General features: G+C 52.6%; 1 protein-coding gene across 1 annotated transcript; it reads left to right on the top strand.

The window, feature by feature from the left end:
* Positions 1 to 701: 701 nt before the first annotated feature.
* Positions 702 to 20,201, top strand: WDR87 (WD repeat domain 87). Its single transcript, XM_077932353.1, has 7 exons — positions 702 to 1,202; positions 2,369 to 2,536; positions 4,412 to 6,315; positions 7,713 to 8,535; positions 13,043 to 13,254; positions 14,118 to 14,470; positions 16,238 to 20,201. Exons 1-7 carry the CDS (start codon positions 930 to 932, stop codon positions 19,912 to 19,914), a joined length of 7,410 nt encoding a protein of 2,469 aa, XP_077788479.1. The 5' UTR covers positions 702 to 929; the 3' UTR covers positions 19,915 to 20,201.
* The last annotated feature ends 1,280 nt before the right edge of the window (positions 20,202 to 21,481 follow it).

Below are 21,481 nucleotides of genomic sequence, written 5' to 3'. Positions count from 1 at the left end.
CAATCGCCTTCTCAATCTGGCCCAGGGGCAGTCCGGGAATTGCGTGTTTTTACATGAGTAGAATGTGTCCTTTTATTTAAAAAGCATCTCTGGGTTATTTGTGGGGCCTGCCTGGTGTTTTTACATGAGTAGAATGTGTCCTTATATTTAAAAAGCATCTCTGGGTTATTTGTGGGGCCTGCCTGGTGTTTTTACATGAGTAGAATGTGTCCTTTTATTTAAAATGCATCCCTGGGTTATTTATGGGGCATAGGAATTCGTTCATTTCCCCCCAAAAAATATAGTCCGGCCCCCCACATGGTCTGAGGGACGGTGGACCAGCCCATGGCTGAAAAAGGTTGCTGACCCCTGTCCTATAACTTTTTTGGCAGCAGTTATTTGTGTCTAGTCAGGGTTAAGCTGCTACAACATCGTTTTTATATTATTTATTTAATTAAGCTATTTCTATACCGCTTAACTGCCAAAGTTTCTAAGCGGTAAATATATAGATTAATTTTTAAGAAGAACATACAGTACAATGGATAAGAGCCATTAAAATTAATCAGAAAAACAGAAAGTTGATTCGGCACTATATATTCAGTGCATTTAAAATGCATCTCAATCATCATCATTATTCATTAAATTTATATACTGACTTTTATTGGAGGATCACAGGGTGGTTTACAGTATAGAAACCACAAAAATATAACATAAGGCAAACTAAGCAATGCCCCTCCAGTTTAAAAGACCATTGATTGTTTAACAGTCTGTGCCTACAGGTGAGTCTCCCTGGGGAGAACATCCCACAAATGAGAAGCTACTACAGAAAAGCCCCATTCTCATGTTGCCATCCTCTGAACCTCCCCTTTATGTTGCTTTCGTCACTTTTAAACTGTGGTGATCTCTCCATCATTCCTGATGCCTTAGGATGGAGCATACTCGGAGTCTGAATGGCTGAGGAGCAGGAGCTGGTCCCCTCTCGCCTTTCCAAGGCTAATTGGGGCTGGACCTTGTGGGGCTGCCCCCACCAAGAAACCCTAAACCATTCCCTTCCTCTCCAGATCAACGGTTGCCCAGGACTGTGGGGATTGATTCCTCCCTATTTCCAGGGATATTTTCTGCAGCAGCTGAGATCCCGCAGCACCACCATGGTGAAAGAACCGGTCCGCATCGTACCCTTGTGGAGGGAACTCCAAGGCCAGCTTTTCCACAAGCTTCAGATGGTAATGCAGAACCACTGTCCTCTGATGAGAACAGGATTTCCTCCCAGTGATTTGGGGGCTGGAAGGGAGGGTGTGTGTGTGCATGCATGAAAGACAGACACAGAGATGGTCCCAGAAAGTTACTGGCTCACTCCTTGCTGTCCTTCTGTGTCAACTGGCTCAAGCCTTGCTGTGTCAATTCTGTGTCCAGGGCAGCTGTTTATCAGCTCCACCTGGTACACAGGCTGAGACCCTACCTGCCCACGGACTATCTCGCCAGAGTGGTGCATGCTCTGGTTATCACCCGCTTGGACTACTGCAATGCGCTCTATGTGGGGCTCCCTTTGAAGGTGACCTGGAAACTACAATTAATCCAGAATGCAACAGCTAGACTGGTGACTGGGAGTGGCCGCCGAGACCATATACCACCGGTCTTGAAAGACCTACATTGGCTCCCAGTATGTTTCCAAGCACAATTCAAAGTGTTGGTGCTGACCTTGAAAACCCTGAACAGCCTTGGCCCAGTATACCTGAAGGAGTGTCTCCACCTCCACCATTCTGCCCAGACACTGAGGTCCAGAGCTGAGGGCCTTCTGGCGGTTCCCTCGCTGTGAGAAGCCAAGCTACAGGGAACCAGGCAGAGGGCCTTCTCGGTAGTGGCGCCCGCCCTGTGGAACGCCCTCCCACCAGATGTCAAAGAGAAAAATAACTACCAAACTTTTAGAAGACATCTGAAGGCAGCCCTGTTTAGGGAAGCTTTTAATGTTTAATAGGTTATTGTATTTTAGTGTTTTGTTGGAAGCTGCCCAGAGTGGCTGGGGAAACCCAGCCAGATGGGCAGGGTATAAATATATTATTATTATTATTATTATTATTATTATTATTATTATTATTATTATTACTATTATTATTCTGCCAGCCAGCTGAAGGCTGTTTTATTCCAGCTGTCCTTTGAGAACCGACTACTTTTTTAATAAAAAGGCCTTTATCTTAATAATACTGTGATAAGAAAACAGCAGCAGCAGCCAGTTCCTTCCTTCTGGCCTTCAATCAACTGTCCCTGAGCAGCAGCCTTGGCTGTGCCTGCCACCCCAACGCTGAGGTGGCATGAATGCTGACCGTGTGCTGTAAGTGGCGCAGGCGCATTCCCCCTGCCAACCCCACTGTCTCTTCCCTCCTCTGGGCAGAGCGCACAGGAGGTGACAGAAGGATCCAACATCATGCTGAGCGACAGGCCCACCATCATATTCCGGAAGAGCAGCTCCCCCAACTTCATGCCGGTCATCTGCCACTATTTGGGTGAGGCAGGACACTACTTTGCATCCTTCAGCCGGAAGTCCTCCAAGAAGGGCAAGGTGAGCTGGGCCCTGATTGGCCAGGGAGATGGGGAGAGAAATGGCTGAGGGGTGTGGCTGCCCTCAGCCTCCAACCCCCAAACATGGTCAGGATTATATCCATTATCTTCAGGGAACCCCCACCCTCAAATCCAGCAGCTCCAAAGAATGCAGAAGCTTCGTGTTGTTTAGTCATTTAGTCGTATCCAACTCTTCGTGACCCCCTGGACCAGAGCACGCCAGGCACTCCTGTCTTCCACTGCCACCCGCAGTTTGGTCAAACTCATGCTGGTAGCTTCGAGAACACTGTCCAGCCATCTCGTCCTCTGTCGTCCCCTTCTCCTTGTGCCCTCCATCTTTCCCAACATCAGGGTCTTTCCCAGGGAGTCTTCTCTTCTCATGAGGTGGCCAAAGTCTTGGAGCCTCAGCTTCAGGATCTGTCCTTCCAGTGAGCACTCAGGACTGATTTCCTTCAGAATGGAGAGGTTGGATCTTCTTGCAGGCCATGGGACTCTCCAGGGTCTCCTCCAGCACCAGAATTCAAAAGCATCCATTCTTCGGCGATCAGCCTTCTTTATGGTCCAGCTCTCACTTCCATACATCACTACTGGGAAAACCAGAGCTTTAACTATACGGACCTTTGTTGGCAAGGTGATGTCTCTGCTTTTTAAAATGCTGCCTAGGTTTGTCATTGCTTTTCTCCCAAGAAGCAGGCGTATTTTAATTTCGTGGCTGCTGTCACCATCTGCAGTGATCATGGAGCCCCAGAAAGTAAAATCTCTCACTGCCTCCATTTCTTCCCCTTCTATTTGCCAGGAGGTGGTGGGACCAGTGTCCATGATCTTTGTTTTTTTGATGTTGAGCTTCAGACCATATTTTGCGCTCTCCTCTTTCACCCTCATTAGAAGGTTCTTTTAATTCCTCCTCACTTTCTGCCATCAATGTTGTGTCATCTGCATATCTGAGGTTGTTGATATTTCTTCCAGCAATCTTAATTCTGGCTAGGGATTCATCCAACCCAGCCTTTCACATGATGAATTCTGCATATAAATTAAATAAGCAGGGAGACAATATACAGCCTCTCCCTTAAATCATAGAATCGCAGAGTTGGAAGGGACCTCGAGGGTAATCTAGTTCAACCCCCTGCGCTGTGCAGGAATCTCAACTAAAGAACCCTGACAGGTGGCCAGCCAACCTCTGCTTAAATCCCTCTCTGAAGGAGAGTCCACCACCTTCTGAGGAAGTCCATTCCATAAGGGGAGTCCTACAGGATCAGACCAACGCTCTCCTTAGTCCTGTTTCCCATTTGTGTACAGCAGTCCCCTTCCCTGCTGTTGTTTCCCAGCAACTGGTGTTCAGAGGCAGGCCACCCCTAATCCCAGAGGGAACCTAGATGGCCACCATGACTTCTCCATGTCTTTCCTCCCCTGTCGTGCAGGAGACAAGAAACAGGCTTAGGAAATGATATTTTCTTACCGCCATGCTTGATCTAGATCCCAGTCTCCTCTTCCACAGCTGGGGCAACGTCCCAGGCCCCTTGAGCTCCCGCCGCCCTTGCTTCAAGTCAGAGAGCCCACCTTCCCCTCCTCTAAAGAGCGCAGGAGTCCCGATTCCCAGGCCTCCCCCCTGACTGGCATCACAACTCCTGAAAGGGGGTTATTTCCCTATGGCCCAAAGAGGGCAGCAGCAGAAACACCAGGCAGCTGGAGAGAACCTTGAATACCACGTCCCTTGTCTAGCACCACAGCTTTGTATTGGATTGTATGATCTATAATAAGCCAATTTGGAGATTGTTTGGGGTGTCTATGTCTTTAAATAGGTGACCCAAGATACTAACCCTACCCGCAGGGCACGGGACAGAGTCCATTGCCTCTGACTCTCAGACTTCTCCCGCAGGTTCGAGTCTGGGTGTACAACCCAGAGGACGAGACCCCCATGACAGAGAAAGAGTACGCCATAGAGGAAGACCCAAAGGTCCTGTACATCTCCTATGCTTCCCACCTGCACCTCTTTGTGGCCTACTGCGATGACATCCACCTGCGGCTTTTTGGTGACCACACTCAGGAATGCAAGATGCTCTCCGAGGTGAAGTCGCCCTATTCGGTTACCAGCATGTGCTACAACCCTGAGACAGGTGAAGTGGTGACAGGTGCCATTGGCATTGTGGCTTTTTGGGGCTTTACCCCAGGGAAGGTTCCCTACCTCGCTGTCACGCGGGAGGTGCAGATCTCAAGTGGCGAATTTGTGCACTACCTCAGCTTGGAGCAGGAGCGGAAAGTGCTGGTGGCCTTGTGCGAGAACATCATCCGTGTGTACGACTACAATACCAAGACCCAAACCCGGGCCTTCAAGGTGAGCCAAGGTGTGTCGCTCACTTGCTGCTCCTCCTATTGGCCTCAGAGCTTCCTCTTCACTGGGGACCTCGCTGGGGACATCAAGGTGTGGAACTTTGACAAAGGGATCCAGACCACCCAGTTCAAGGCCCACCAGAGCGCCATCACCACCATCACCACCCGGCACTCGTTCCACACCATCATGACCACATCGCTGGACGGGTTGCTAAAGGAATGGAACCTGACCACCTGTGAGCTCCTCCGGCGCCTGGACATCGGGGAGCAGCTCTTCCAGATGCAGTTCCTCAACGAGCAGACCTTTTTCCTCTGCACCCTCCACACCTTCTCCATCCGCACCGTCCACAACTTCTGCCAGCTCTTCAGCAGAACCAACTCCATCCTCACGAAGCTGCTGCGGGTGCAGTGTGGACCCAACAAGGCTCGCATCCTGGCAGCCACGGAAGATGGGGTCATCCGATTCCTATCCCCCGTCACGGGGGAAATGCTGTTTGTCACCTGGCCCTTCCAGGTACTGGAAAAGGCCCTGGACTACGTTTATGACCCGGACAGAGAGGAGCTGCTGGTGACGATGGGCACCAACGACATCTACGTGCTGGACACCACCAAGAACCCCTGCCCGGTCAAGCACATCTTGCGTGTCACCGAGGGCCTAGATGACAGGGTGCTGTGCCTAGCCTACAGCCGCCTGGACCTGGAAGGCCGCACCTGCAGCTTCATCTTCAGCGGGTACAAGAGCGGAAAGGTACGCACCATCACCCAGAACTTGTATCGGATGGGGAACCGCAAATTGCATGACGGCAAGGTGGTGGCCCTCAGCAGCATCTCAGCCTCAGGGAACCTGTCCTACCACTCGCGGGAGTCTTCCTACCTGTGCTCCTACGGCCAGGACCAGTACATCATCCTCTCCGATGTTCTCTTGAAGAAGGACAACTTCCTAGAGGTGTTACCTTTGGTGGTCATCCCAAGCTTCAACTGCCGCATCAACAACCTCCTGCTCATCCCCGGTTATATCTGTGCCCTGACAGAGCACAACCGGGTCCGGCTGTGGCGCCAGGCGTCCCTGGTCCCTGGCCAGAAGAACCGCTTCTGGAAGGAGACTGGCGCCCTGCACTCTACCTCCATCACTTCCTTTGACTACTGCCACACCCTCAGCATGCTGGTGACCAGTGGCTCTGATGGCACCGTGCGCGTCTGGGACATCCTGGGGCAGATGCTGGTGGAGTTTGACACGAGCCTCAAATTCAGCCGAGTCTGCTTTGCCAACCAGCGGGGAGACCTGGTTGTGGGCTGCAACATGAATATCTACTTCATCCCATGCGTCTTGTACTTGCCCAGAGACCACCTCTACATGCTGATGTCCCGGTGTGTGAAGGACGACATGATTGAGCGCCCCTTGGCCTTTCTGCCTCACTTCCTCCTCACCTTCGACATAGTCTTTGTGCCTAAGTAAGTATGGGGAGAGGGACGTGGGTGGCGCTGTGGGTTAAACCACAGAGCCTAGGACTTGCTGATCAGAAGGTCGGCGGTTCGAATCCCGTTGCTCTGTCCCTGCTCCTGCCAACCTAGCAGTTCGAAAGCACGTCAAAGTGCAAGTAGCTAAATAGGTACCGCTCCGGCAGGAAGGTACCCGTATTTTCCGCTCTATAACACGCACCTGACCATAACACGCACGTAGTTTTTAGAGGAGGAAAACAAGAAAAAAAATATTCTAAATGAAACAGTGGCAGCCCACCTAAGAGGTGCCGGAACTGAGTTCCAGTGAGTTCCAGTTGGGAGAAAAGCCCTGGTGATATATCAGTATATCACAATGTTTAGCTGGTTACATATCACAAAGTTGAAAACCAGATACCGCCCAGCTCTAATGCAGACCACCAGTTCATTACATTCTGCTGCTTGAGGCAAAAGACAAGAAGGCGCCCTTCCCCAAGGCACATACAGAAGCCAGTGGGACCGGCAGTGGAATCTTATTCCAATACTGGGCAAAGGACAATGAAGGCAGCAGGCTAGGGTAGGGGGCACATGACAGGATGAAGGGCACTCACATCTCAGGCCATTCCCCCCATCCCACAGCACCTGCTGCCACATTATGGGCTGACCCTGCAGACCACACTCTGCAGACCCACCCCAACAGCGCACCTGCCACCCACTGACCCCCTTGAGAGCCTTCCTGCCTGCCATCTTTATTTTAACCAAGCGTCTCCCTACCTGCCCACGGACTGTCTCACCAGAGTGGTGCATGCTCTGGTTATCTCCCGCTTGGACTACTGCAATGTGCTCTACATGGGGCTACCTTTGAAGGTGACCCAGAAACTACAACTAATCCAGAATGCGGCAGCTAGACTGGTGACTGGGAGCGGCCGCCAAGACCACATAACACTGGTCTTGAAAGACCTACATCGGCTCCCAGTACGTTTCCGAGCACAATTCAAAGTGTTGGTGCTGACCTTTAAAGCCCTAAACGGCCTTGGCCCAATATACCTGAAGGAGCGTCTCGACCCCCATCGTTCTGCCCGGACGCTGAGGTCCAGCGCTGAGGGCCTTCTGGCAGTTCCCTCATTGCGAGAAGCAAAGCTCCAGGGAACCAGGCAGAGGACCTTCTTAGTAGTGGTGCCCGCCCTGTGGAACGCCCTCACCAGATGTCAAAGAGATAAACAACTACCTGACATTGAGAAGACATCTGAAGACAGCCCTGTTTAGGGAAGTTTTTAATGTGTGACATCTTAGTGTATTTTGGTCTTTGTGGAAGCCGCCCAGAGTGGCTGGGGAATCCCCCCCCCCCCTGCACAGAACTACAGTTCCCTGCCGCCTTAACAAACTAGACTTTGGGTGCTTTCCCTCCCCAGGTATCGCCAGGTAGGGAGGCTGGCCAAGAAGTACGAGCGGCTGGAGCCCATCTCCAACCCCAAAGAGGTGGTGATGGAGAACAACGTGGCCACCGTCCTGCATTTCATCGGCAAGGAGGCGAGTGCCCTCCCTGGGCCAGATTTCTACGGGGCAGCACCGTACATCAAGGAGCTGCAGCCAGAGTTCTTCGTGAAGTACCAGCTCCTCCCGCAGCAGGGTGCCAAGGCAACCCCGGAGAAGAAGACACTTCCAGCCGAGCTTCCACCAGCGCCGCCACCGTCCCGTGTGCTTCCACCGCTGGTTGATCCCATCCCCGTCCTCAGCAGAATACCTTTCCAAGCCGGGCGCACGTGGCCTATCGCCCCCGACGGCTACGTCCCCAATTCGGTTATCCGGGCCCAGCTGTTTCCAAAGGGGACACCCAAAGCCCTGCAGTGCAGCTTGGACCTGAGCAGGCAGCCCTTACCCAGGCGCAAGATGGTCAAGATCCTGCTGCCGGAGACGGACGAGCCCGAAGCAGTAGACAAAATCCGGAGGAAAAAGCCGCAGAGGCGGCGGACCTCTGTGGCCTTCTCAGGGCTGATGCGCTCCCGGGACCTCCTGTCCGAGATCGTGTCGAAGCCCTGGCTGCGGCACAAGCCCAGCGACAACACCTTGCCCTCCGTCACGAAGGCCATTCTGGACCTCATGGACGACGTGCCCTACTCCACGTACTTGATGTGCACGGCTGCCCTCGTCCAGCTGGCCGAGTCCTACCCGCTGCCAGAAAAGGTCCAAGAAGATGCCTTCGAGCGTCTCATCCAGGACACCACCCACAAGGAGGTCAGTGCAGTCCTTCGAAGGGCTTGGGGGGAGGGGACAGCACAGGGACATTGGCAAGCCGTACTTTTACTAGCTTCATTTGTTGTTGTTGTTTAGTCGTTTAGTCGTGTCTGACTCTTCGTGTCCCCCTGGACCAGAGCACGTCAGGCACTCCTGTCTTCCACTGCCTCCCGCAGTTTGGTCAGACTCATGCTGGTAGCTTCGAGAACACTGTCCCACCATCTCGTCCTCCGTCATCCCCTTCTCCTTGTGCCCTCCATCTTTCCAAACATCAGGGTCTTTTCCAGGGAGTCTTCTCTTCTCATGAGGTGGCCAAAGTCTTGGAGCCTCAGCTTCAGGATCTGTCCTTCCAGTGAGCACTCAGGGCTGATTTCCTTCAGAATGGATGTGTTTGATCTTCTTGCAGTCCATGGGACTCTCAAGAGTCTCCTCCAGCATCAGAATTCAAAAGCATCCATTCTTCGGCGATCAGCCTTCTTTATGGTCCAACTCTCACTTCCATACATCACTACTGGAAAAACCATAGCTTTAACTAAACGGGCCTTTGTTGGCAAGGTGATGTGTTGGAATGTACCCCACGGGCCATCTAGTCTGACCCCCTGCAATGCGGGAATCATAGCTGCAGAACCCCCGGCAGGGGACCACCCAACCTCTGCTTACAAACCTCCAAGGAAGGAGAGTCTGCCATCTTCCGTTGTCATAGAATCATCAAATTATAGAGTTGGAAGGTACCCCACGGGTCATCTAGTCTGGCCCCGTGCAATGCAGGAATCACAGCTAAAGCCTGGAAGGGGGTTTCCCAGGGATTTCTCCCCTTTCTCTGGCCAGGTCCTCTCCGTGCGGAATGGCAGCTGTGAGGGGCGGGTGAAGGATTGCGACTGGAGACCTGGTTGGGGGCAAGAGGAAAGCAGGGGGCTGAGGGAGGAGGAAAGAGCCGCCCGGAAGTGTGAGGCGTTTTAATGGTGGAGGGGCTGAAACCAAAGAACCGAGGTCTATCAGGTTTTCTGGCTGAATCCAAAAAGAGCTAGAGCCAAAGGTTCCCTCTCTGAATTCTTCTCATGAGGGATCCCATCCCCTCCAACATTTCTCCAAGGAAAATGGGGGCAGGTTGTTCCACTTCAAGAAGCTTCTTCCACATTTGATCTCCCGTACACACAGGCATCCATGTGCGCATCTACCGGAGCTGCTCACAGGGTTGTTGTGAAGAAAAAAATGTGTGAGGGGGAAGGGATCCTGTATAGCCCCTTCCACAGATTAACGGAAGGAAGCAACGTTTTAGCTGTAAACTGCCTTGAGTCCCTTTCAGGGGGAAAGGCGGGGATGATAATAATAATAATAATAATAATAATAATAATAATAATAATAATAATAGCAGCAGCAGCTCTGAGAATGACCAGGAACATGTTGTTCTTAAGTCGTTTAGTCGTGTCCGACTCTTCGTGACCCCACGGACCAAAGCACGCCAGGCACTCCTGTCTTCCACCGCCTCCCGCAGTTTGGTCAGGCTCATGTTTGTAGCTTCGATAACACTATCCAACCATCTCATCCTCTGTCGTCCCCTTCTCCTTGTGCCCTCCATCTTTCCCAACATCAGGGTCTTTTCCAGGGAGTCTTCTCTTCTCATGAGGTGGCCAAAGTATTGGAGCCTCAACTTCACGATCTGTCCTTCCAGTGAGCACTCAGGTCTGATTTCCTTAAGAATGGATGCGTTTGATCTTCTTGCAGTCCATGGGACTCTCAAGAGTCTCCTCCAGCACCATAATTCAAAAGCATCAATTCTTCGGCGATCAGCCTTCTTTATGGTCCAGCTCTCACTTCCATACATCACTACTGGGAAAACCATGGCTTTAACTATACGGACCTTTGTTGGTAAGGTGATGTCTCTGACCAGGAACATATCAGAGCATAAATCCTATTGAACTCAGTGGGAACTGAGTAAAAATTCTTAGGATTTCAGTGTAAGGCTGACGTGTCTGGACCCTTTTACCTGAGAGCAAGCTTCATTGACTACAGTGTGACTTACTTCTGAGTAAGACGGTATAAGCCTCCACTTACAATAAAGGAGAAAAACAATCCACGCATTTCCTCAAAAATGGCTGGCTGAGGAAGCGTCGCAATGAAAAGACGCAACGAAAGTAGACTGGCGACCTTTTCCTTCAAAAGCATAGGCAGCGCACCTTCACCATTTCCTTCATCGGGTGCAACGATCTTATTTCCAGCAGAAACAGGACTCCGTTTTGGGCAGCTCCAACATATACAGAGAGACTACTTTTAATTGTTCTCCAAGACATGGAGGGGAGGGCAAAGGGCAAAGCAGGAGGTCCTGGGGTCAAATGAACCACCCTGAGGTCTCTAGGTAGAGGACGGTATATATATTCAGTAAATAAATAAATAAATAAATAAATAAATAAATAAACCAACAGGAGTGCCTTCTGCAATTCCAGGACTGTCCCTGGAAAATCGGGGCACTTGTAGGATATGGGAGCCAGTGCAGCAGGGAGCCACTGGCTTTTCCCGCCTTTTTGGTTTCCGCCGTTGTTCTTGTCCGCTTCGCCTCAGCCCCATGGTGGCCTCTGCTGCTTCCTGCCTCACCCTTCCCCAAGCGAGGCAGAGATGGCCAGTCAGGTGTCATCGCCAGCAGCCTCATGGCTCCTCTTGCCCCTCATCCTGGCGCCTCACAGGGGCCCCTCTCAGTCCCTCGCCATGCCCCCTTGGCACTTCACGAGGCACGAGGGCAGCCATTTTGTTTTATTTATGACATTTGCAGGCTGCTCTTCCTCCCAAGGGCCCCTGCCTCCGAGGTGAAAACAAAAGGCTCCCCCCTCAGAGACTGAATGTGGGAACTGTGTTGATTCATCTTGCCTTTTTTCCTGACAGAATTAAAGTTCTTTTCCCTCAGCCTCTGCTCCCTTTCAGGTCACAGCTTTGCTGGCCAGGCTGGAAAATCATGGCTGCCTGGCACTCAGGGTTTTGGTTTTATTCTTTGGTATTGTAACACGCTGCTCCAATCACCATGAGCGGTGCGAGATTCCAGGGGTTGTAGACAGACCTTAATAAGAAGAAGAACAATAAGAACAATAACAATAATAATAATAATAATAATAATAATAATAATAATGTTATTATTTATATGCCCCAGGGTCTGTGTTGGGACAAATGAGGCTCCACGGAGACTGTGGTGCTTTTAGGATATATGGTTTATTGACACAGGCATTCAAGCTGAACTTAGAGGAAGGGGCTCACGGCACTGGCACCCCAAATGGTCCCTGCTTCTTCGGTAGCCATAGCCTTGCCCTCAGACGGACGTCATGCCGGCCAAACTCCAACCCACCGGTCTAAACCCTCGGCTTTTATCAGCTTTATTAATGGTGAAGCCCAACATTTCCACATCTGCTAATACCAGAGGCGTATTGGTGGGTCTGCTGTTGCGTTCTGAGGCCAAAGGAAAGGATTGGACCCTGATTAAAATAAGACACGAGGCTTTGACCAGCAAGGCTCTCGGAGAACGTGCGTCCCCACACCCCTCACCAGGCCATTTTATTAGCAAAAGAATCCTTTACGCAGTGCTCATAAGAACCAATCAGATTTCCTACTTACCAAAGTAAGCGAGCCACAGGTGTGTGAATATGCGGAAGGCAGTGACTGGAAATATTTATAGCAGAGACATCATGGTTAAATAAGGCAGACTTACAAAACAGGGACCCTGGGATCCCAAGGGAAGGTAATGAATGTATTCAAATGACCAAAGTCTCTGTATTGGCCATATTCATTCATGGGCCAAGGGAGTCCCAGGCTATGTTCCTCCTGGCTTAGAAATGAATAAGGTCAGACCAAAGCAGTATAAAACTGTCCCTTTTCCTTTGGATCCTGAGGACTCTCAGTTGATCCGTTCCTTTCTCCACACTTTAGCCTAGCAAGCAGTAAGACTGGCCCCATCTAAATTTTCCCAAAACTTCAATGGTCCTTCCAGCCGCTATAAGCAGGTACACTACCAAGTCTTTATTATGCAAACTTTATTATGCAACACCGGTAGGAGGTTGGTCACTGGTATTAGCATCTTCTGTTGTTGTTTTTTTAAAAGATATTTATTGAAATTTTGAACAGTAAAACAAAACCAAAAAAAAAACCAAAAAAAAAAAAAAACCAAAAAAAAAAGAAAGAACATCATCACAATCAAATACAAACAGAAAAATGCAATACAAAACATAAAAACAGAGAAGAAAAAAGACATAAAAAAGACATAAAAATCCAGTTCCTTACTTATTATTTTCATAGCCCTCCTTCCTGACTTCCTCACATCTCCCTTTTCTGTGTTCCCTTTTGGACAATCGTATTCAGCAATGCCTTACCCTTTTTGGTATTAGCATCTTCTGGAGGGGGAGCCAAGGCTGGCTTTCCCCCTGGCCATGCCAAAGGCTGCAGCAGAGGCTGGGCCTTGGTCCAGACCCAGGCGCCGGCCCCTGAGCTCATGTGTACGAGGATATGGACCCCTGTTCTTGCTCCACAGGTGAGGATGAGGCTGGCAGCCTGGGAGGCCTTAGGGAAGATGGACCTGCTGAGTGAACAGGAAGTGGTCCCCCTGGCCCGAGCCCTGCTGGACGAGAACAAGAAAGTGCGTGACCTGGCCCGGTCACTGCTGGACTCTGTGGCTGGCATCACGGACAAATTTGTCCTGAAGAAGGAGATGCAGCGGATGGCGGATTCCAGCCTGGTAGACTTGTAAGTGTCTCCTCTGAGGCGTGAGTGGGGTATCCCTGACCCCCAAAGCAACACCCCCTGTGGCTCGGAGGAGCTTCCTGGAAGGGTCTCTTTTGCAGCTTCTGGCAAAGTTAGACTCAGCTGTTCCCTGCCCAATTGGGTTATGATGCTGCTCTGTGCTGTACCCAGGTGTAGGCTATGACTGAGGGTGAGGAGCTTAAAGGTGGGCCTCACATGACACACACCCAGCACATTTGCACAGAGCTGTGTGTGTCCAATTAGCCAATAGCAGAAGCCCTGAAGTAGTTAAAACATCCCCTCAATGGGATGAACAGCAGGACTGAGATGTTTTGAAAGGGAATAAGATATTTTGCTTTGGAGTGGGGAGATTTACTAGAGGGTAGGGAAAGATCTGCCATAAGCCAAAGGCCTGGATCCCACCACCCCCATTCCTCTGGGGCCCTCCTCTCAATTTTACCCCTCCTTCAGCTGTTTACTCTTTGCTCCAAGGGATGTGGGTGGTGCTGTGGTCTAAACCACTAAGCCTCTTGGGCTTGCCGCTTGTCCATCAGAAGGTCTGCGGTTCAAATGTGCTCTGCCAACCTAGCAGTTCGACCAATGGGTGGTGAGCTCCCATTGCTCTGCCCCAGCTCCTGCCAACCTAGCAGTTCGAAAGCACACCAGTGCAAGTAGATAAATAGGTACCTCTGCGGTGGGAAGGTAAATGGTGTTTCTGTGCACTCTGGCACTCGTCACAAGCTGTCTGTTGTCAAATGATGGCTCCCCCCGCCTGAAAAGTGAGATGAGTGCCGCACCCCGTAGTCACCTTTGACTGGACTTAACCATGCAGGGGTCTTTTACTTTTACTTCTTTGCTCCTTCCAGGTCTTCATTTGGTCGCGATCAAAGCGCCTTCCCTCGCAGAGTGCGGGCTGCCGGCATCATGGCAGAGACAGCGGATGAAGCTAAGGTTGCTCTGACAGAAGGAGCACAGAAGCTGATGACTCGGGTTGAGAACCAGCTAACAGCCAATCTGTTCTTGATGAACGAGATCCCACCCAAAGTAGTCCGCGACCGCCGCTCAACCATTTCCCGTCTTAGGTCACCATCCCGGGGAACATCTGTAGACTTTACCACCCCCGAAACCCTTCCCGTTGGACAGGCGCGGTGGCTGGGAATCTTTGGCAAGCCTGAGAGGAGAGCTGCGCCTGCTGCTGCCCCTTTTGCCCCTGAAAGAGGCAAGTTCAAATCCCTGCCTAGAGAGGGCATCTTGAAGCGTTGTTGCTGGGAGCAGCGCCATTCCCAGGCTGGCCACCATCCTCTGGGGCTATCCCCTGCTTAGGCTCCCTGGTAGGTCAGGCTGTCCTGACTTGGACTGGCAACCTGTGGTCAGTGTCCAATGAAGTGGGTTTGTCTCCCTTTCCACTTGCACAAGCAGCCTTGAATCCCATGGTAGAAAGTTGTGGAATGACTGACACTTCCACTTGCGCTGCACTTAGGAAGCAGGAGTCCCCCTTGCCTCATTCCTTTCCAGGGAAACCTGCTCTTTAGTGAGAGATCAGAACCAATGTCACTCCAGGAAAAAATCAAAACCGTTTGCATTAAGAAGCAGATTTCCTGCAGGGAAAGCAGAGGCACAAGAGGAAGTGTGTGTTGGAGGAACTGGACATGGAAGATGGGGTTCATTTCCCCCCCATGAGCAAAAATCTCCCCATGTACGTGATAAGTCAACAGGTGCAAGGTCAGCCAAGCCAGTTGCTATGGCAATGGCCCAGTGTCACCTATGTAAGTGATTCAGGCATGTCAGCTCATTAGTCAGACAGTGAGTCTGTTGGTGAATCCAATTCTGCGCTACATCTTGAAGCTGGGGCAATGGGAGATACTTTGTGCTTGTACAGTATATATGTATGGCGTTTCCGTGCGCTCTGGCTTCTGTCACGGTGTTCCGTTGCGCCAGAAGCGATTTAGTCATGCTGGCCACATGACCCAGAAAGCTGTCTGTGGACAAACCAGCTCTCTCAGCCTGAAAGCAAGATGAGCGCTGCAACCCTTTGACAGGGCCTTTGACCGTTGCCTTTGACTGGGCTTAACGGTCCAGGGGTCCTTTACTCTTTTTTACATCTGTGTCTTCAAAGCCTACAAGCTGTATGTACCGTATTTTTCACTCTATAGGATGCACTTTTCCCCCTCCAAAAATGAAGGGGAAATGTGTGTTCGTCCTATGGAGCGAATGCAGGCTTTCGCTGAAGCCTGGAGAGCGAGAGGGGTCGGTGCGCACCAACCCCTCTTGCTCCCCGGGCTTCAGGCAGCTATCCGCAAGCCTTCGGAGCGCAGCGGGAGTTCCCACCGGGCTCTGAAGGCTTGCGGATAGCAGCCTGAAGCCTGAAGCCTGGGGAGCGCAGCGCCAACTCCCGCTGCGCTCCCCGGGCTTCAGGCAGCTATCCACAAACCTTCGGAGCGCGCCCCCAGCCCCGCAAGCTCCGGGAGCGGCGGCAAGGCTGCGCGCAACCTTGCCGCTGCTCCTGGACCTGTTCTGGGGGCTGGGGTCAGGGGAAGCTCAGGCTTCCCCCGCCCCAGCCCTGCGGCTAAGAACAAAGCCAAGACAGCGAGTGGGATCCATCCCGGCTGGAGAGGTTGCGCATGGCTAAAGAGGAAGCCAAGACAGACAGCGGGATGGATCCAGCTCGCTGTCTTGGCTTCTTTGCTCTTTGGGGCTGGGGGGGGGAATAATTTCCCCCCCTTTATTTCCCCCCCCTAAAAACTAGGTGCACCCTATGGTCCGGTGCGCCCTATGGAGCGAAAAATACGGTACATATCAATGTCCAGAACTGTATTACTGAAGCCTTATCTTCTGCAACAGTAAACCGTTTTGGACCTGAAGCCACCTCTGTGTGGTGAGTGGGATGGGGGACAACTTCTGCTACATAGGTATCTTCCCTCAGATTCCTGACATTATTCTGCCCATGTCTCTGGTTAATCTCACTCCTTTCCTTGTCCCTTCACAGCTGGTGGCGATAAGCTCCCCAGGATCCCTCAAGCACGAGGCAAGGGGCTCACTGTGCCAATAGTGAGTGGAACAGGTCTGGAGGAGCGCAGCCCCAGCCTCAGCCCCACCCCCAGCATGGCCACCGCCAGCTCCAGCTCCAGCAGCTCCAGCTTCAGCAGCACCAGCAGTGGCTCCATGTGGCGGGAGGTGCGGCTTGAAAGGCGGGAGCTCAAGGCAAAGGAGAAGGAGAAGGAGAAGGAGAAAAGGCTCAGGCCCAAGGTCCTGCCCACCATTCCCCACGAGGCCCCGAAGGTGCTCAAGGTGCGCAAGAAGGCCCAGCCCATCCTCTTGCAGCGGCGTGACACTCGCACCCAGCTCTACACTGAGATGCTGAAGCACCAGAGGGACAGGAAGGACTTGCAGGCAGCCGCCCTCCCAACATCGGAACTCAAGCCAGATACTGCTGTTCTGCCGCCTAAACCCAGCCAGGTGGGCGTCCCCACCCTGCCGCCAGTGCCCACCAAAGGCAGCCTCATTGACCCTAACCAGGAGTACAGCTCTGACAAGACCAAGTGGCGTGCCGACCTCCACAAGCTGTTGATGCTCCGCATCGGCCCCCACATAGAGGGCCGCACTGCGGCTGAGGACCTCCTGGCCTCGGCCCGGTATGCCCTGGCTGGCCGCACCATGTCCTGGGAGGACATTGTCAACATCAGCCAGTCCCTCCTCACTTCCCAGGAGAAGCCAGCCGTTGATGAAAAGGCGTGGACGGCATATGTGGAGCGTCTGCAAAAGCCCAGAGGAAGACAGTCGTTGTCCCAGCCTTCCACAGAGAGCCTGGAGAAGGTGGTGGGAGTCACGAAGAAGCAAGAGGAGTTCAGCAGTTCGGAGACAGAGTTTGAGAGTGAGAGTGAGGAGGAATTCATTAGGGGGAAGGGAGTGAGAGAGCATGGAGAGGCCGGACGAAAGAAGCGAAAGAAGAGAGGCCGGACGGCTGGAGAACAGGAGGGGAGGTCAGCCTCCGACAAAGAAGTGGCAGGGAAAGTGGTGGCGAAGGCGGTTAAAGGGAAATCGTATGAGTCAATCCGGGGAAAGGAGCGCGAGGCAGCCAGGACGAGAGTGCGAGAGGTGATCAAGGAAAGAGACCGAGAGGCGGCCAGGGAAAGGGAGCTGGAGGCGGCCAAGGCAAGGGAGCATGAGGAGGCCAAGGCACGGGAGCTGGAGGCAGAAGCCATGGCAAGGGAGCGAGAGGTGGCCAGGGCGAGAGAGCGGGAGCTGGCCCGGCGGAGGGAGCGTGAGCGGGAGGCATCTGCAAGGAAACGGAAGAGATTGGGGAAGCTGGTTGACAAAGACAGAGAGGGCCTGGAGGGGCCAGAGCTGGCCAGGAGAGAAGCCCTGAAGCCCATCCTCAAGGAGTCGGAAAGGAAGCTGGTCGAGATGACCGAGAGCGCCCTGGCTGAGGTGAGGGGAAAGGCCAAAGAGAGGATGATGAAGGAGCTCAAGGAGAGAGCATTGGCCGAAGCCAAGCACCTGGCCAAGGAAGATGTGAAGGCGAAGGCGCTGGGCGAAGCCAGGGACCTGGCCCTGGTCGAAGCCAAGGAGCAGGCGATGCTCAAGGCACGGAAGATGGCCATGGCGGAAGAATGGGGAAAGGTGATGGCCGAGGCACGCAGGAAGGCACAGGCAGAGCTGGAGGAGAGGGTGATGGCCGAGGCGATTAAGATAGCCCAGGCCGAGAATAAAGAGGGGGAGGAGGCCAAGGAAAGGATCCGGGAACTGCTCAGCTCAGTAGTGCTGGAAGTGGACGAGGCCAGGGTCCTGGAGCTTGCCAGGGAAATGGGCTTGGTAGTGGATGAGGAGAGGATACAGGAGCTGCTCAAGGAAATTGCCTTGGAGGTGGACGAGGCGAGAGTCCAGGAGCTGGCAGAGTTAAGGCGCGAAGAACTGGTGGAGGCCGTTGCTCAGAGGCTGGCTAAGGAAAAAATGTTGGGCCTGTCTGAGTCGAAACTCAAGGAGCTCATTGAGGCCAAAGCCATGGAGATGGCCCAGGCAAGAACGAGGGCCCTGGAGGGAGAGGGGGAAGAGGAGGAAGGAGTTGGAGAAATGGCTGAAAGAAGAAAGAAAATGGTGGCTAAAAGAAGAGTTATCCATTGGGGGGAGGAAGGGGAAGAGTGGGACTGGGAGTGGGAGGAGCTGGAGAAGAAGGAGGAAGGAGATGAAATGTGGGAAGACCTAGTAGAGAAGACCTTTGAGTTCCTCAATGATGAGGAGAGAGAGGCTCTGATAGCCCTGTGGGAGGAAGAAGCGACTCCAAAGCTAGAAGACGACCAACTTGAGCTTTCAGAACATGTTCAACTGTTCTTGGACATCCTGACTCAGCCAGAGAAGCTGGAGTCCAGTGACGCCGCCACCTACAAGCGCCTCTTCCAAGTGGTGTCAATGCTTGAGGTTTCTTCGGGGGTGGAGGCCGAGGCCCTGGCAGGGGCTTTGCTGCAGAAAGCACAGCAGATCTTACAGAAAGGGGAGGAGATGAAGGGGCTCTTGAGCAAAGGGCACTCTGCTCTGATGCAACAGCTCAAAGAAGCAGTGGAGGCCTACCAGATCTGGAACACTGATTCCCAGGAGCTTACAGCCAAGATGGAGACCCTTCAGAAGACCGCCCTGACGGTGTTGCAGGCGAGGAACCTGAAGGTAAAGCTGCAGAAAGAGGCCAGGAAGAGATCCTTGTGGGAGAGCGTGAAGAAGGAGTGGACGGAGGATAAAAGCAAATTTATTAAGAAGAGCTTCCTGAACAAGAGGCTGAAGGAAGCCATAAAGAAACTGAAGGCTGAGGAAGAAAAGGCTGAGCAAGGAAGAATAGAGCAGCTGCGAACGGAAAGGCGCCTCAAATTCAGATCCCGGCCCATTGTGCTAGGTGAGGTGGAGAAGGAGAAAGACATGGAGAGGCCAGAGGGGGAGAGGAAGGAGGCGGACGAGGAGGAGAAGCAGAAGAGAGGAGAGCTTGGCAGGAGTTCAAGCAAGATAACGTGGTCCCTGGCGGGGAAGGAGAAGGCCTGGAAGGCCATCACGCAGATGGAGGGGCTGCCCATGGCCGCCACTATTATCAGCCCAAAGAAGTACCGGCTTCCAAAGGACTCTCTGTACAGACGTGGCCAGCCAAAAGCGCGATTCCGCCGGCGGAGCCTCACCAGGGGTCCCCTTAAGCACGCCTTCCGCCTGTATGAAGACAAAGGGGTTGACTGGGAGAGGTTCATGAAGCTCTACCAGTCCCTCATGGTCCTGAAGGAGCAGAAGGCGGGCATCGAGTCGTTGGCGTGGCAGGAGCAGACCACCAAGCTGCTAGACCTCTACGGCTTGACCAACCCGCTCATCCACGCCATGACGCAGCACCTGCTGCTGGGAGACCGCAGAGAGCGCACATACGTCAAGGGCAGCGCCCTGAGGATGCGGAAGGCGCAAGCTGGTCTGGGGGCAAGGATACTCTACGAGATGATCCATCACTCGGTTCGGCTCCCCCCCAGGCTTCCCACCTGGCATGGCATCATCCCGCTCAGCTATCAGAACAACGTGCACACCTTCAAGGTCCGGGGCATCACCCGCTATGGCACCCTGTCCCTCAAGTGGAAGACCACCGTTGCCAGGGGAAAGGCCTCCAAGCTCCGCCTCTACGTCCACTCAGGCTCCCAGAGCAAATAGCTCCCCTTGTTTGTTTTGTTTTTTAACCCGGAGAGAAATATATAGATTTGTATGCGTGTGACATTCTTTTCTACTGAATCTTTTCGAGAGTCGCATCAGACATCCCTCAGCGAGCTGCATTGAAAGGGAGTCTCAAGGTGTTTCCAGGGCAGGGAATGATCCTTGAAGTGCCCAGTGGAATAAACATGACATAGATGCCATCTGCAGTTGCCGTTTTGAGTTTTTACTGTTAGAGAAGGCGCCTAGTTAAACTGTGGAGCAGGAAGCAATGATGGTCACCAACCTAAGTAAAGGTAAAGGGACCCCTGACCATTAGGTCTAGTCGTGGCCGACTCTGGGGTTGCGGCGCTCATCTCGCTTTATTGGCCGATGGAGCCGGCGTACAGCTTCTGGGTCATGTGGCCAGCATGACTAAGCCACTTCTGGCGAACCAGAGCAGCGCACGGAAACGCCGTTTACCTTCCCACCACAGTAGCAAGTAGACCTATTTATCTATTTGCACTTTGATGTGCTTTCGAACTGCTAGGTTGGCAGGAGCTGGGACTGAGCAACGGGAGCTCACCCCATCGCGGGGATTCGAACTGCCGACCTTCTGATCAGCAAGTCCAAGAGGCTCTGTGGTTTAACCCACAGCGCCACCCGCATCCCAATATCACCACCACCAAAAGTGGATTGGGCAACACGAAGGGGAATAAAGCTATTGCTGGCTACTAGCCGCAATCATAGAACCGTAGAGTTGGAAGGGACCCCAAAGGTCCTCTAGTCCAACCCCCTGCAATGCAGGAATCTCATCTAAAGCATCCTTAACAGATGGCCATGATCATGGCTGTGCTCTGTTCATCCACTGTGAGAACAAGATGCTGGACTAGGTGGGCCCCCTTTGGCCTGATCCAGCTGCAGGGCTCTCCTTGTGTATACTCATGAGGAGGAGACCTCATGGAAGCTCTTACGTTCAGAAGCATTTGGGCACTGAGTATCACACACATCTATCCTGGCACTGGGAAGCTGATTCACTCATGCAGGTGCTAAGTTATGACCATGAAAAAACACAGAAGGCTGGCAAAGCCAGACGTGTCTTTAGGTTATATGGTTTAATTTCCGCATATATACAGTATATATACAGAGAAGACTCCCTGGAAAAGACCCTGATGTTGGGAAAGATGGAGGGCACAAGGAGAAGGGGACGACAGAGGACAAGATGGTGGGACAGTGTTCTCGAAGCTACCAGCATGAGTGTGACCAAACTGCAGGAGGCAGTGGAAGACAGGAGTGCCTGGCGTGCTCTGGTCCATGGGGTCACGAAGAGTCGGACACGACTAAACAACAACAACATATACAGCCTGAACATAAGATGGAGGGGCTCACGGCATTAATAACCCAGCAGAACCTGTTTCCCTCGTAGTCACAGCTTTGGATCCAGCACAGAGCAAGCAGGTCTTTGGGTCTCCAGCCTCCAGCCTTATCAGGTCTCTCACAGCACTCTGGCTATTGTTTATCCCGGTGGTGGGCAGAAGGTGGAGGAAAGGCCTACCCATTAGCCTGGAGGGACTCTCCTTCCCTGGAAGTT

Source organism: Podarcis muralis, chromosome 7 (assembly GCF_964188315.1).
Source record: "Podarcis muralis chromosome 7, rPodMur119.hap1.1, whole genome shotgun sequence".
Classification (NCBI taxonomy): Eukaryota; Metazoa; Chordata; class Lepidosauria; order Squamata; family Lacertidae; genus Podarcis; species Podarcis muralis.
This window is presented reverse-complemented; position numbering and strand designations above follow the sequence as displayed.

What these genes read in the sequence shown, in the direction of transcription:
- WDR87 (XM_077932353.1), top strand. Translation starts at nt 930, where the DNA reads ATGGCTGAGGAGCAGGAGCTGGTCCCCTCTCGCCTTTCCAAGGCTAAT. An exon ending in AGTCCTCCAAGAAGGGCAAG is followed by an intron (nt 2,537 to 4,411) that starts GTGAGCTGGGCC and finishes CTTCTCCCGCAG; the next exon opens with GTTCGAGTCTGGGTGTACAA. An exon ending in GATTCCAGCCTGGTAGACTT is followed by an intron (nt 13,255 to 14,117) that starts GTAAGTGTCTCC and finishes TGCTCCTTCCAG; the next exon opens with GTCTTCATTTGGTCGCGATC.